This window comes from Paralichthys olivaceus, chromosome 7 (assembly GCF_024713975.1).
Source record: "Paralichthys olivaceus isolate ysfri-2021 chromosome 7, ASM2471397v2, whole genome shotgun sequence".
NCBI classification, from domain to species: Eukaryota; Metazoa; Chordata; class Actinopteri; order Pleuronectiformes; family Paralichthyidae; genus Paralichthys; species Paralichthys olivaceus.
In genome coordinates, this window is record NC_091099.1 from 25890836 (window position 1) to 25907531 (window position 16696).

The 16696-nt window shown below is 39.1% G+C and overlaps 1 protein-coding gene across 1 annotated transcript in view; it reads right to left on the reverse strand.

The window, feature by feature from the left end:
* Window positions 1–902: 902 nt before the first annotated feature.
* The window catches only part of smpd3 (sphingomyelin phosphodiesterase 3), a 60125-nt gene continuing 44331 nt past the window's right edge, over window positions 903–16696 (reverse strand). Inside the window, exons 5-10 of the mRNA XM_020078198.2 lie at window positions 13432–13507; window positions 9315–9476; window positions 8626–8715; window positions 5681–5744; window positions 4480–4648; window positions 903–2542 (exon numbers count right to left, since the gene is read on the reverse strand). Of these exons, the coding sequence (XP_019933757.1) occupies window positions 2441–2542; window positions 4480–4648; window positions 5681–5744; window positions 8626–8715; window positions 9315–9476; window positions 13432–13507 (663 nt within the window). The 3' untranslated portion in view covers window positions 903–2440. The remainder of the gene's footprint in view (window positions 2543–4479; window positions 4649–5680; window positions 5745–8625; window positions 8716–9314; window positions 9477–13431; window positions 13508–16696) is intronic.

A 16696-nucleotide genomic window follows, 5' to 3' on the forward strand; every position in this document is an offset into this window, starting at 1 on the left:
AGCAACAAAACAAGAGTGAAATAAAAGTTAGGTTTGATGCTGAATTTGCGACGTTCCTGCTAAAAACAATTTAACTGACTACGTAGCAAAATCCCCTTTAAAAGAAATAACCGCCTGACTTTGGTAGTTGTCCCATGTTGACTAATGACATCGACGGCAACATGATCCTTGTGTTCCCAGTACAGTAGATCATTGACCTGGAATTTCCTGCATGTTATCATGATTAATATTGATCTATAGGGGGGATACCATCACAAAAACCAACTCATTTTTTAATAGCTTTAATCAGAGCATTTTCAAGAAGAAAAAACCCCCCCCTCGAATTTCCTGTTACAAATGAAAAGCTAAATTCATCAATAAAAAACACCCTTACTCATTTGTGTTTTTCCCGCATCAACCTTATTTGGTTTTGTATGACTGATAATTTATAAGCAAACTTTAGTTTAATTTTTGTTGTATAAAGAACAATATACATTAACAATAACAATATACTCTCTAAGCAAAGATATGGCCATATCTCATTAAAAATGACTGATAATTTAGGTCTGGGCCTGCTTCCACATTTAACATAGTGTTCAATGGGAGCACCTGAGCTAATGGGTCTACAGGGGACACAAGGAAAGTTCATGTAAACAAATCTCTTCACAACTACACTGACTCAACGGCTCTAGACAACATTTCAGCTCCTGTAAACAGTCTGTGTTGCTCTGTTAAAGATTGGGAGTTGAATGCTATTGTAATAGTGCAACAGTATTTTTATGAACTAAATACAATTGTGTGCATCCTTCTTTAGATCACATTGATGTCCAACCAGCAACACTAGTAAGTAATGTGTGAATAGGTGAGAAGAGCAGAATACTAAAGGCTGAATGAATGTGGAAAAAACATCACACCTTGCAATATTTTTTTACTTTGATTTGACTATTTTGCCACACTCACCACATGAATGCTGTAAATTTGTTGGTGGGCTATTCTTGATCTTGATTGGAACTTAATACAATTTGTAAACATATGAATTACTATAAATTATACAGTGCAGCCTTTAGGTCTTGAAGGGGTTTCTGTGTCATGAGGTTTTCCACTAGCCAATATGGCTGTGCTCATACAAAACATCTGGGCTGCATGCTATAAGTTAGCAAGTGCACAGATCAGATGTGCTTACAGCACCATGATGGCTTACTAACAAGAGAGATACAATAGTTTGTTAGACTGACAATATCAATGGTTGTAGACACGGCCAAGTTGTTATTTAAGCACCCCATACACAGCCAGCAGAGACTGTGTTACATCATCCTCTGATGTGTGTAGTTGTGTTTCTGCTTTCAGTAAAACATCAGTCTGTTGCCTTTGCAGGTTACATCAGCAGAGTCCATTCTCACATGCACAGATGCCACTCTGGCTTACAGTTAGTGTATGTTTCAGGACAAAATGCTTCCTGACCTGTCAGGCATCCAGACTTAAGCAAGCAAGTATCGGGCCTCTATATTAATGCTGTAAACTGATACCGTTTCCTTCATGCATCAGCAAATTCTCAGTTCAAACTATTATACCAAAAATGTCCTTTACTTTTTAAATTGTCACCAATCGTGGCTGAAAAACATGCTATAAGCTTTGCATCAAACAACTTTCTTCTTCAAATTCATCCCATTAAACAATACCTCTTGTGAGAAACATACAATATAGTATTAAACAGGCATTAAACTTACTATAAAAAGTAATGTGGCGACAATAGAAATTGTATCATATTATTTTTCTGCTTTTAGAAACACTAGTTTTAGTTACATTTTTTTTACGAAAAAAAGACACTTGTTGAGGTTCCTGGGAATGACATGGGAGCAGTAAGGTGAATGACTGACAGCAGAACACGTGGACACAGACTGTCAGTGTAAAGGCCAGTCAGCTGCTGTACACTCTCATCACTTAAATCATGTGTTTTCCTCTTTTTACATAGTCAGTAAAGGAGGATCCAACTGTCCCTGAAGGTAGAGGCATAAAAAAAATATACTTGCACTACAACTAAAACAGATCCAATAAAAGGAGAGAGTGTAAAATGGCTACATAAAACAATTCACTGTAAATAAAACTCTCTAAAGTCAAAAGGGAGTGTTTGAGGAGAGGAACGGAGACGCCAGGCGATATTCAACAGTCAAAAGTCTTGATTACCTGTGGTGTGTGTGTGAGTGTGTGTGTGTGTGTGTGTGATGAACATCTTTCTGGCTTTCTAAACTAAGTCCAGAGTCGTTTTCTTTTCATATAAAATTACTGCTCATTCTTGTCTACCTGCTGATTCTCAATTCATCCTAGCACTCCTCCCCCTTACACTGTCCATCGCATTCTTCTCTCAAGAAGCTCCATATCTGTAAACTCTTAATTCTTTCTTCTCTTCTGGACGCCTGTCGTTCCTCCATGGCAGTATTTTAGAAAAGCTCAGGTGGTCAATCTAAGGCTCCTCCTCCCCGGTGGAAACAGCCAATCGCATAGCCACAGACAGGTGGTCGGTGAGGCCAGCCAATTGGGTGACAAAGCTGAACTCCTCGATGTCCTGTAGGGGCAATAAAAACACTTATCATCAAATCATCAATGGGAAGGGGTACAAGTAAAGGTTTACCTAAGGATGGGCACTCTTCCAAAAATCATATAAATCTTTAAAACTAAATATTGTTTTGCTATCATGATCTATCTTCCCAATTTTTAAATACAATGTCGAGCATATCCAGACAGAAACCAGAGTATAGAATTATCTGTTTGTGCATCAATGTCTTGAAGGTTCAGTATGTAGAATTCAGTGACATCTAGAGGTGAAGTTTCATGTTACAGCTGAACACCCCTCATCTCCCCCTCCCCTTCCCAACATGAGAGAGAACCTGTGGTGAACTTCAGTTGTCATAAAACTTCAAAAGGTTTTAGTTTGTCCAGTCTGGACGACAGTAAAAAACATGGCGGCCTCCACAGAGAGGACCTCCCCTCCATGTAAATATAAAGTATTTAAATATAAAGGTCCATTCTATGGTAAAGAAAACAACAATTCATACAATTAAGATGAAACACCAGTGAAAACATCACTAGGATTATTTTATATTCAATTTCTGCCAAAAATCCCTTTCACCTAAATCTTACACACTGGACCTTTAAATCCACAGTTTTCTAAACACTGTATGCTTAAGGTAAGGCAGCCTTATTTCCTCAGGGCTCTATAATGTCTCTGACTGTCAGGTTGTACTGTATATATATATATATGTGTGTGTGTGTGTGTGTGTTAGTACTCATTTTTGATGCCTCTCAAGGGGATTTTCCAGGATAAACAATGGGCCTCATTCACCAATATCTTCTTAAGATTTTTTAAAATTTGTTCCTAAGAAGTCTTCTCAGAAAATTGACACTTATATTGATGAATGCCATAAAAGGGCATGAGACTACCATGTGCACACAGAGAAATCACTGAAACTGAAAAGAACATTTAAGAAGCCAGAATTGATTGACGACACTGCACCAGACTCAAACCGTAGCGTCAGCACTGAACATAAGATATCACAATAACGATGCAAGATACAAATTATTAAATATTATGGTGATTTAAACATTACAACCGTAGAATTAAAAGTAAAAAACACAATAGTCTTTAGTGTGCATAGATTATGTTCTTACATATGAACAAATTCCAGATAAGAAAACATTGGTGAAAGTCAAAATCTTCGTTAAAACTGCGTAAATTACCTTTGTTTTAAGCAAAACAACAATAGTCAGTCAATAGATCAGTTTCACTGTCAGTGTGAAGCGAAATTATACTACAGTTACTACATTCTGGCACAAGGTGGCATCAAGTGGCTGTGGATTGAGAGTCAGAACAGAAAGAGAGCTGTTCAGGTTAAATGTTGAGATTTAGTTTTCCAGTTCTCTTTGATCCGTCACACAGACCTTTGGCCATGACACTATTGCCCTCATTCACTACCCTCCGAACTTGTGTTTTTGAGTGTCATTGTTCAAAATTGTTTTAGATCTAGTGTAATGATAAAGTTTAACTGGTAGGTTTTTGCTCTTAATTGTAAGCTGAGAGAACCTATACAGACATGTATAAATAAAGTTGTTATGTGTTTGACTTTCCAAATAAAACGTCCAATCAATTGAAATTAGCCCAGGAGTCAAAGATTCATTGCAAAGTGTCTCAATGCTTTTCCTTTTCAATACATTTAATACAAATCTGTTTTTGCTTTAGGTATTGTTTGTAGATTTTTTGATGGAAAATTATTATTTTTGAATTTAGCATTAGGCTGGAACATAACAAAATATGTAAAAATTAAAAATACGAGCACTTTCTGAATGTACTATAGCATGGAGACTCTATGGCACAGAAGAATAACATATATCAAGCTTTGGATACACAGATTATATCATTGTTTTATAGGATCTGTTGACAGTGATAAAAGTACTGAATGTCTTTAGCAGCATTATCCTCTGAAACCATTTGCTCCTGATCCGTACCAGTTTCCAATCCTGCTGCAGCCCCTCATCGCTGTAGAGGATGTAATCAATCCGGCGTCCATTGCCCTTCAGTGGGATCTTCCTCCCCTTCTGACTGCTGGCGGGACACTGGCTCTTACTGGGGGGAAACACCAGGTACTCCTTCCTCCCATCCTCGTTCTCCATCACTCTGATGTACACACAGTGCAGGGGAAGCATCAGAACATGTAGTGAAGATTGGACAGAGAACGGGACAGATACAAAGGGGGACAGAGAAGGTAGCCTTGAATATATTTGGTCAAACTCCAAATACAGGAAAAGTCAAGGAAGCAAAAATCACAAGCCCCAAAAAGGTTTTATTTTCAATCCATTATTAGAATAATACACCTGTAAATTTAATCTTTTCCTGGTTTCTATGAACCTGCTAACACTGAAAACTGCTACTGATTGTACTGCTGCCTGCTTCTCCTCTAGGGCGTGCTGTTACATTCTTGTGTGTGGCTTCCCACATCATTTCCACTGAAAGGCACTGATCGGCAGAGACTCCTGCAATGCCTTTGTCCCGCACAGTTCAGCAAACATGCAGTAGAACATGTGGAACCATGGAAGCATCTTCTGGCTGATAAAGAATGGATCAGAGACTAAAGTGATGGAGAATCTAGTGAGCTGCTGGAGGAGCACAGGCAGTGTATTGATGCTCCCTGCATCAAGTAGAAGAGAGATAAGCAGTAGTTAACACTGTGTACTTCTGATGTCTTTACAGGAGACATTTACAGACAAATAACATCACATTGTACAGACTTATGTTGTAGATCCTTCTGACCGCCGTCCCCCTGAGAGAGACCGGGTGACCATGAGACATTGCATGTTATGGCTGTCTGCCTTATCAGTAAGGTCACAGCCATCCTAAAGACACTCGCTGAACTATTGTTTATAGGAAATGACGGTAACACTTTATATTAGGGAACACATATCAACCATTAACTAGTCGCTTAGTTTGCATAGATATTAGAGGCATATTGGCTCTTTATTAGTCATCTGCAACGACTCCGTCACATCATGGGGACTTCCTAAGGTGAAGTTTTAAGGCGAATACATGTTTTAAGGTCAGGTTTAGGTTAGCGTTAGAGTAAGTTCCTAGGAAATCAATGCAAGTCAATGTCATGTCCTCCTAAGTGACAAAAACAAAATGAATCCGAAAACATTTGTGTGCGTGACTTACTTTTGTAAACTTTCCGGTGAGCTGACCTCATCGTCGTAAAGGCCACTGGGATCCAGTAGAGTACCTGTTGGAATATTCATACACATTTCTATTTATAATAATTTATCTTATTTCATTGTCTCCTTAAAAAACCTTAAGACAAGACATAAGACACCCCCCTCATAATGTCATTTGCTTTATTGTTGGAAAACTGACTGCATGCACTCTCAAATGATATCTAAGTATTGCAGTCTTGTAAAGCTTTAACTGTGTGACTGGTACCACACCTTTCTCTTTCTCGGTGGAGATTTATATCTCATTACATCTATGGAATGACAAAAGAATAAGACCGTTCAGTGATTTATGGATGGCATTCAACCTGCCAGGAACTTCTACTTTTAATCTCCATGTGAAACAGGCTTTCAGAATTTATAGAGTAGCATGGGTGACACCATTTCCCTCTGAACGCCCCACTGCTTGATGTAAGAGGCCACACACCAGGGCTGGTTTTCGACTAGATTTCTTTTTAAAATAAAAATGAACTTGTAGCATTTGTAGACTAGTAACAATATTTGATACCCATGTATAGAATAAACACATTTTAAACTCATACATGCATATAAACACTACAGTGTCCACTTGTGAACATTTTACTGATAGATTCAGTATCAGTGTATTAGTGAGGTGATGACATTTTATCTCACACTCAAGATATGTGAGCCATATCTTCCATGGCATGTTTATAAGGGCCCAAAGAAGTGCAGTGTTGAATCTGGTGCAATTTGGACACAAAATATGTTATCAGTCAGCTTTCAATAAACAGGTGACCAGCGCTCTGTAGCAGTGGTGACTACATCAACATAAGTGACGTTGACACCTACGACAGCAGTGCATCGTGAACGTCATTTCTTGGAGACGGGGCTGAATCTACTGTCAACATGTTGATGAGGTGAAATTACTTAGATAAGATAAGGTAAGATAAGATAAGATAAAACTGAATTCATCCACACACTGGGGGAATTCAGTTGTTATAGCAGCAGGCAAGTCAAAACGAGGTGGACAATTAAAAATAAAAAAAAATACATACAAAATGCATAATATACACCTTTCACTGCAGAAGTGGTTTGTACAGAAATGCTATTTGGTAAAGTGCAGTGACACAGGATGATTGCACAAGCATGTAAAAAACTGTGTTTGCAGTTAGGATAGAATATTTTTGCACCTACACACTCTAGATGAGAAAAGGATGTAATAAAAGTAGTTCAAATCTGATGGGTCTGGGTCACTGGCAGACTCCATTTCCAAGTTTCTGCAAATATGTCCACATCTCTTTTCTGTAGCATACTTATTGATCCAGTGTACACGTTACAATCCTCCTACTACTGGTGACGAGCACATATAATATATATATATATAATGCACTTATTGTGAGTCGCTTCGGATAAAAGCGTCAGCCAAATGATATGTAATGTTATATAAAATGTAAATGCTCTTTAAGTGCAACTTGGCTGTATTTGATTTGGCGAAGAAGGAGTCAGCACTTTATTCTGAGCACAGCCTCTATATGTGCGTTTATGGGCCTCAGACCACAATGCACTGTCCTCATCCTGTGAAATATAAGAGCCAGAGAGAGACGAGCACTCAGAGACAACGAGGATGTGAGGCCGATGTTCAAATGTGTTTAAAATGGTCCATATGGAGAGCAGCACTTCAGTGTTACTCCAGTCTATTCACAGGTTTTGGCAGCTCTTAGTAAAAGTAGGCGTCTGATGTGTAGCTGGCACTTTTCACACATCTAAAAGCAGGTTTAAGATCACTGAAACAAAGATGGTGAGGTGTCATACTCAATGAAGCACGGGGTGGCTGCTGCCTGTCTGCTGTGCTACCTTCAGCTCATTTGGGAAAGAGAAGATCCAAACAGAGTTTGCCTCTTTCAAGTGGTTAACATGAGCCCTGTTTCCCTGTCCTCTTCAATCCTGACATCACAGACCAGCTGTCGTCTACATGTGGTGAATAAGAGAAATGTGCATTCGCACCAGTTTATACCACACCTCCTAAAATACACAGAGAGCCACAGTTAACTACACAATGTGGTTTTTGGTTTTTGGTTGTTTCATTTGCCATCAAACATGAACTGAAAGGCACCTTCAATAGAGTAATGGTGATGATCAAATTTCAGTCGTGTGAGTCCCTAAATGGTCTCAATGGTCCCTGGCTTGCCATCATTCCCAGAAACTTCAATCTAACATGAGCTCTGTAGGTTGTGTGTGTGCACTTGGGTGACAGTGTAGCGTGTCTCTCGGAGCACAGCACATTTCATGAAATCTGAATCGCCGGCAGCCCGTCTCTCTGCTCATCTCTTTGTGCTGGCTATTGTTTTCATTTAGGTCCAATCTCCTTTGCATAATCTTTATGAAACGGGATCATCCTTTTTCCCTTTTTCTGTTAATGATTCATTGTTCTATTCTTCCCTCGCTCTCCCTCTTCCCTTCTTGTAAAAGCGACCTAAAAGGGCTGTGCTCCTCTGGCTCCTCTTGCAAAATGTCCCTGTCCAAATAAACACGCCCTCTAAACGAGCCCTTTCACTCCGTCCTTCCCACACGTGTCCCTAAAATACCGCTGGCCTAAATAATCCTGACCAAAACCCCCCAGTCTTTACGTCACTAATGCCCATGTATCAGCGCGCTGTAGGCTACTGGGTGTATTTTCATTCACACAGTGGGTGAATCCTGATTTAGCCATACAGAGTCAGATTATATGCTCTGCTCTACATGCTCTGTATATATCACCAGATTTCTTCATTATGACACGAATGTTATACTGCAGTACAACACCATTGGTAAAGGATGAGTTTGTGGTGTTGTCTGTCAATGCATATCTTTGTGCATGACGATCTAGTGTGTGTGATGTCATAGTGTATCCCTATGTATGGCTGTGCTTGTGTGCATTTGGGTGCGCGTTGTTACCCAGAGCCCATGGTTTGTCCTCCCCTGGCCCCAGGCGACATGGGTCCTTGTACTGAGTAAAAAGTGCGTGCTGCTGCTCCAGCTTGTCCTCTGGAAAACACACACACACAATTGTGATGTCACTTGCCTCCTGTTTGGCTTCCATACTCTGTCTCCGTCTGTGGAGTTTGTTTGATGAGTGCTAAAGGTTGGGTAGCTGCAAACAGTGTACAACTTTGAAGAGAGACACTTATCAGGGAAATGAAATGAGATTAAACTGATGGGAACAAGGTATAATAAGAACATGCAACCTCTGAGGACATGAAATATGAGGTGGGGTTTTCAGTAGATTAACATCCATCATATTTAGAGTAGGTAGACAGAAAGATAACGGCTAATTATTAAGTAACTGTGATAATAATTCTGCAACTACAAAATAAATAAATTGCAATGCAATTGTGGGAAAAGCAATTATGTTAATGTTACAATAATATTCTTCTTATTTTGCACTGTGGGAACCCTGGCCCCATGCAGCTATAGGAGGTCCTACACATGCTCAATGAATTACAGTTTACATTGCAGAACTGTATGTAATTGGTGCTTCTTATGGAAGAGGTGTTGGACAATGGAAACTCTTTCAGGTTGTCGTGTGAACTGATTGGCTTCAAAGTAATTAAGAGTACAGTGGTTTAGCTGTGACTGCTGCATACCCGAGGAGCAGTTGTCGAAGTTGAGGTCTCCCAGGATGACATCGAAGGCCACCAGGTCTTCCAGCACTTTCTCTCCTTCAGGCGGCTGGGACGAGGACTGACGAAACTCGGCCCCCCACCGGAGCAACAGGTCCAGCTGCTCACATCGTACAGAGGAGTCACCTGATGGAAAAAGCAGTGTGTGTATGTAAAGAGAGGGGGAATGTGACAGAAGTCATTTAATACAAAGTACCACAAAGACAATATGACCTGAACTGATCTACACATGAGAGAATATGGGAGGGGCAGTCAGAAAAGCTGTGTCCAATTAGCACATAATATATATCATTATATAATATGAAAAAAATATATATAACAAAATTCAACACATCAGGACACAATACAGAATATTCAATCAAACAGTGCGCCCTGCCACTGTGTTTGTGCTTTACATTTGTAATTGTATAGCTGACTGTTCTGTATCTTGCACGCCAGTGGGTATGTCAAAGATGTAATAGTGACGATATTATCCAAGGGTGAGTTAGTAATTCCTCTGTTACTGATTACCAGTGCTTTTGACTTTGAGAAATTTGCAGGTGTTGCACAGGAGATAAGTAAGAAATAAATCTCTTTAATAAGTGTTCCTGACAAGTAGGTAAATGAGAAGCTTTACCACAGTAAGGCATTCATTCAATCAGGTATGTTACAGCTCATAACAACTGTATGATATTTGCATGTGATCATGTCGAGAGATCATTTCCGTATTATCGCCAACATATGGGGAAAATTGTCCATACCATGGTAATATTTGCTACGCACTCATCGTTGTCATGTTATAGGTTCAGTGTGTAAGATTTTAGGTGAAAGGGACCTTTTGAGTTTTTATGACAACTGAAGGTTTCCACAGGTGTGCCATTATTATTTGGAAGAGAAGGGTGAGGTGAGGTGTGTTCAGCTGCAATATGACACTTTTCACCACTAGATGTCCCTAAATTCTACACACTGAACCTTTAAGGTTCAGAAACCCTCACACACTCGTGACCCAACATTGTTTGTGTTTTACGAAGTAAAAACTTGACTGTATTGGTTTTCTTTCACTTCTTCTAATGATTGTTTCCAGCAGCCTTTTCAGAGTAAAACTGTGGTTTAAATCACCGGACCTGCTCAGCACCAAACAGTTGGTGACCAGCAGGAGAACAGTGTTGGATTTAGCAGCTAAAAAAGCTTCTGTTAATAGTTCACTCAGAAGTTGGTGGAGTCCAAAGTCAGAGCTAAAAAGAGATTAACTATGGGACTTTGCTCCTACTTAATGTCTGCTGCCATGTTTCACTATATGGTTTCTATTGTCTTTTCATTGGACATTGCTGTATTGTCATGTTGCACAAACTAGAACTGTCCCTGATTTTACTGACAGTATAATTTTTTCCTTACATGATGGCATGCATTTAAGTTTATTTGTTGTGTAACAAATGTTAGTGCATTTTTGGTGCTATTTTGCTATTGGCAGTGTTGCCTCTGTCCCCTGCTGCCAGGACATCAGATAAATTGGAAGTGGAGAGCGAAAGGAGAAGGTGTGTATAGAGGGAGCTGGTGGGTGAGAGTGTGAGAAACAAAGAGGTGTCAAGATATTGGTGGGTGAGTGGGTGGCTTGGGCTTTGATTACTCTCAGCTCCAGCTCAAGTACAAGTGAAATGTAGTGTGTTTTCTTTTCTCTTTTTGTGTTACTGGATCACTTAGAAAGAGAGATAAAGCTTGGGAAGGTGGAGGTGTGAAAAGTGTGTGTGTGTTTGTGGGTTGTTAATGTTTGTAGCTGTAACGCAACCAGAATATTGTCCTGAAAATGGTCAACAAAATGTTAAATATCAATGGGGAAAATTAGCATCAAACATTATGTATGTTTGCATTGTGAAATACATGTCAGACAAATACAAATCTTTTTTTTTAACCATTTATATTACTATAGACACTAAAATAATAGATCATGAATTGCACAGATCTGCTATTAATAATTAGATCTAACCAAGTAGAGACCATTAAAGGTTGTATTGATTTTGGTGATCCAACACTGCACAGGAGTTAACCTATTAAATATGTTTGCAGTAGGTGTTTCTGGCTTTGGACTTTGGAGATGGTCCCTGCTCACTCGTCCTACTGCAGGCTGTACATGGAGACCATCATGTAGCTGGTTGGGTAGCTTACTTTGATTGGAAGGAGGCTTCCCTTGTGTTTTAGGACGTTTAGTTTATTAGTTATTGATTCGAAAATTCTTTTCAACTTTACTGGATTCATTTTCCTCATTTCATCATGTCACATCACAGCGTGGAATTTCAGTTTTAAAAAATGTTTCTAGTGTGACAGCAATGCCCTTCCATACTTCCATACAACAGGACTAATGTAAGACATTTTCATTTCAGTATAAGGGATGAATTACTGGAACAGATACAAAGAGGCACTATGTTCACATTAAGCCAGTCTGTAAATGCATCTCTCTGTTGCAGTCCTCTTTTCCAAATAAAATAATGTTTTTCTCCCTCTGCAGAGGAGCTTTTCCAAAATGGTCTCTGGAGTATGTACAGTATATCCTAAAACAGCAGTGTGGTGTTTCAGTGTGTGCACAGTAAACAGACTTTTTCCAAAGGGATGACCTGAGCCAGCCCACTGAGGGTCAGGTGCTGTGTGGCAGCAAACATGTAGCTGCCTCTTAATGCCAGCGTTGCCAAACACACAGCAGAGCTGCTGTTGTTGATTTTGTCAGACATCATGACCATAAATTAAGGATTCTAACACACGGTGCATTGGAAAATGAATCCTTGTTAATGTGTAATCTTTATGGAAATAGATTAAGTATTTAATGTTTATTCAGATGTCTGATGTAAGTGAGAATAATATGAATTTGGCTGCAATGACCCTGAATATGGTGGATAACAGAGGACGGGAGACAATGATACAGCATGGCTCCTCTCATTAAACTGCATTAATGTTGATTTTGTCAGAGGACCCGACAATGGAATAATCATTGTCTCCCTCCTTATTATTTTGGCTGCACTGTACAGTTTTGTTATTTGTCAAGAGGAAGAAGGATAAAAAAGAAAAGAGTTGCCAACCAGCTCATTGCAGATGTATCCAGAAAACATGCAGCATACATGTAGCAAGTGTATAATCAGAATCACATTTTGCAGGGACAGTGCAACATGTCTTACCTTCTGTTACCATATGACCTCAGTTAGGTTGTGTATTGTAAAAAGGGTTCAGGTTAGAAGCCTACGCCTGCTTTATAATAAGTATAGTATTAATTATTTATTGACCAAAACTAACCTAAATTTAAAAAAAACACACTGAAATGCATGTCGATTAAATCCTTCCTACTGCTGCTAATGATGCTACAACCAGCAAACTAGATATGAAAGCTGTTACACATCTGAGAAGCTGCTATGACAGCATACGTACACATTTATATAAAAGGTCTGGACACATTGCCCACTCTTACACATCCAAACTACACTGAAACTGGAGTAAAACAACAGCCTTACAGCATTACAGCAGCAATGTCAGATTAAGGTTTTACCACTTACAGACATCATTATAGCTCATGACATCACACAGATTTCTTATATACAAGTCCTTCCTCTTGGAAAAAAACAGGTCACCATTCCCCTTTTTACCTCTGTATCTTAGCCCCCCGCCCCCAAAGGGCTCATGCTTGATCTATTTTTAGAAACAGCCCTGGCATTTCTATATTTAGGCCTGTGTGAATAGTAGGAGTAGCTCTAAATAGCAGGCGTAAGTGGGGAGATATGTCTTTGGTAAAATATGAGGGAGGCATCGACCAGAGGCTTTAAATAGGGCTGTGACGCCTTAAACAGCTTGAGCCAGTCACCATGGGAACAGCAGGGGGAGGCAAGCAGGGGTTTTGATGCACCCATTTATCTAGCTATCTGAACACACACACACACACACACACACACACACACACACACATGCACACACACAAACACACATGCACGTGCACAACCACTTGGTTCTCCAGTCTTAAAACTGTATATATATATTATTGTGTGCATGAACATTTGTTTGTGTGAATGTTGGTCAGACAAAGCGACACAGAGAGTTTAGACAAATGCAGAATATCTTACTGTACCTTCTATGGCATGGAGGTGTGTACACGTGAGATATCCCACAACCCTTTGCTCCTGATGGGAGGTGCCCACGTGAACCTGCAGGGGACCAGAGACAAACATGACTTAATGTCACTCCACTGTGTTCAAACGAGCAACATCAAAGCCCACTTAACAAGTGTGTTTGTGTATGAAGAGTGTGTGATCATGAAAGCTGAGCTGAAACCAAACCCTGTGGGGGAACAGAGACATTTCTGCAGTTTGGGTGAATCCTGGGGTAAAGAGGATGAATGAAAAATATGTACCATATGAAAATGCACAGCAGCACATTGTATTTACCTGGGTGAACAAAATTCACCGACTGTTGGCTTCACAGCTCATAATCCACATCGCATGATTAAAGGAAAAGCATCTAATAAGATCATCATAATACCATGCTTACAGTGTAACAATTATGTCAAGTGAAATTAATCCATAAGTAAGATAATATAAGGAACTTACATCATTTTTACAGTTAGAAAAAATGTTTAATTCTGAGATCCATACACCATATTTACATGATGCTTAACTTGTGATAATAATAATCAGAAAATAATTTTGTACTAACTCTGTAAATAATATGTAATGGTATAATTTAGAGATGAGTTTCATCTCCATATCTTTAAATCATTTCAAGTCAATTTCTTGTTATTATGAGATTTGTTTCAAATGACGAGATATGGCTCTTGTTATTATGAGACTCCTTTCATAATTCTGAAAAAACATAATCATGAGAACCACATGATGTAATCATAACCTGTTTTCTTTACTGAATGCAGTATTCCAATGTAAGTAAACCGTATAATAAGTGGAAAATGATAAGAGATAAGATAAGATCTGATACACGTAGCAAAAAGTCCATCCATGGGAATAAAGAGGGGTTAGATATATACAGAATGTATTGGAAAAAGCAATAGACATTTTTAATTTATAGATGAAAAATCAAAAACTGGATTTTGAAGTATGAAAAGCTGTAAAGTTGAAACCAAGTTCAAACAGAGTCCCTGACAGAGTCCGCTTGGACACATTTTAAATGAATGTATATGTTTATAATTATATGTTTCTCTGCTTTGATTGTGCTCTGTCAGCTGATCTGACGGCTGAGACATGTGCTAAAAAGGGCAAAACGCAAGTAACATGATAAACTAAGAAATTGAACATGGTTAACATTATACTTTATGAGCACTTTATGAGCACTTAGCATTGCCATTGTGATGATGACTTTTATGAACAACATTGAATCATTAAACTCTAACAGACATTTGGTGATTTATATGTTATCAATACATACAATACGCCATATCCCTGTATTATGAAAAGCATGCCATGCTCTCATGGACATAGTACACTTTTTATCAGCAGGGAGGGAAAATGTCAGCTACTGACCAGTGTAAACAAAAGACAAAATGGAAGTACAGAGCCTCTGCACCAAAGCCAATGAAAGTTTCAAGGTTCTTCATACCGAAATATTATCTCTGTATTAGGTTGGAGTGAGTGGGTTAATAGTCTGCTCAATCATTGTGAGCTCAACACGTAACTGAGAATATTATGTTTTACACAAGTCCTACTACACTTTATACATTTTTCAATACTTATTCCCAATTTCTTTATTCGCCGAGCAGCAGAGTGAGCGATGCTGCAGTGAACTCAGCATCACACAAGATTTAATCAGAGACCTTTAGCATCGGTTTTAAGAAGTGCTTCAGTAACAGGGAAACAAGACATGGAGTGAGGCAGAGGCTGGCAGCTCTGAAGTGCTGGTGGGTGGCTGCAGACTGATGAGGAGGAGGAGGAATAAAGGGCTACAGAGAAAGGGAGATGGTGATTGTGGAGTGGGAAGGTGTCTGGGTGGAGTAGATCTGTAACAAGGCAGAATACACCCTGTTAGAGGCCTTCAACACTTAATGTACTGTAGCTCCATCCTCATCATCAAGAAAGGGTTTTATCAAAGTCAGCAAGCAATGTGCCACTTCATCTAAGTAACAAACCACAATGCATATATATTGCCAGCTGCAACACATAAGTGATTCAACATCCTGTTTATCCAATTAATGAAAGCTTTTATATTTGCTGTTCTAAAAGCTTGCTGTCTGGCAAGGTTTTTTGCTCAGAATAATCCTCTGACAAACAGGAAAATGGTGCTTTACCTTTCAGTCTGTATTCAACAGAACAGCTGGCCTTTTTGTGGGGAGTCTGTGCATGTTGCTCCCAGAGTCCAGATCCAAGCAATGTTTTAGGTCTATGTACTCAAATGAATACCAGTACTCGAAAGTATGTAGCAGTGCCTCCTCCACTCCTGCACATATCTGACAATAAAACCCTTTTTTGAACGAATGAATAGATTTTAGTCAACAGACACGCCTTTATTTTGAAACGTGTACAGGACGTGTTGTTGTAGTTGTGAAATCAATTCAAAAGATAGACGTTAAAACTATAATGAATGATAAGTTCACTGTCTATTCGGCTGTGAACTGCATGCAATGTTTATCTGTCGAAAATGTCCTAAACATACATATTTGAAGCACACAAGTTTTAAAGTAAAAGCACTCCAGCACTCCAGTCATTCGTCTTAAACAAATCTTTCATTGTTATCGATTCACAAGACCAGAAGATGCATGGCTTCATATTGTAGAGTCCTGAAATAACTAATTTAACTTATTTGTTCATTTGAGTACATACAATCGATATACCAGCACTACCACTGAAAAACAGGCACTCTACCAGCGTGAACAACAGACCCGGTGACATGCAGCAGATCTGCGGCGAAACTGCAGCCAGTGTGGCCCGAGGGTTAAGGTGATCGTCAGTGAAGGCTTTCAGGATCAACCAGTTAATCGCGATCGACCTGTTGGTTAACTCTGCTCTGAAGGACCAAAGACACAAACATCACTTTGCTGTAACATATGTTAGTACTGTAGAGTAACATGATTATACAGTTTCACTTGTGAGAGGCCATCATCCCTACCAGTTAAGATAACATTATTTGTATTCACCATCTACACATCTGACGTTTCAGTGACTCCAGCAGCCACAATTTAAGTAATCCAGCAAGTCAAGCAAAGTAAATTATCAGACTCCCTGACGGGTTCCAAACCAATCCCTATTTAAATATGATTAAATATGATTAACCAAACCATAATCAGTTAAAGTAATGAAAAAGCCTCCTACATATCTAAGTTTAAGTTTATGGCAGCATGGTTTGTTAAAACTGAATCACAAACCAATAAGATTTATTGGATTTAAAGTATG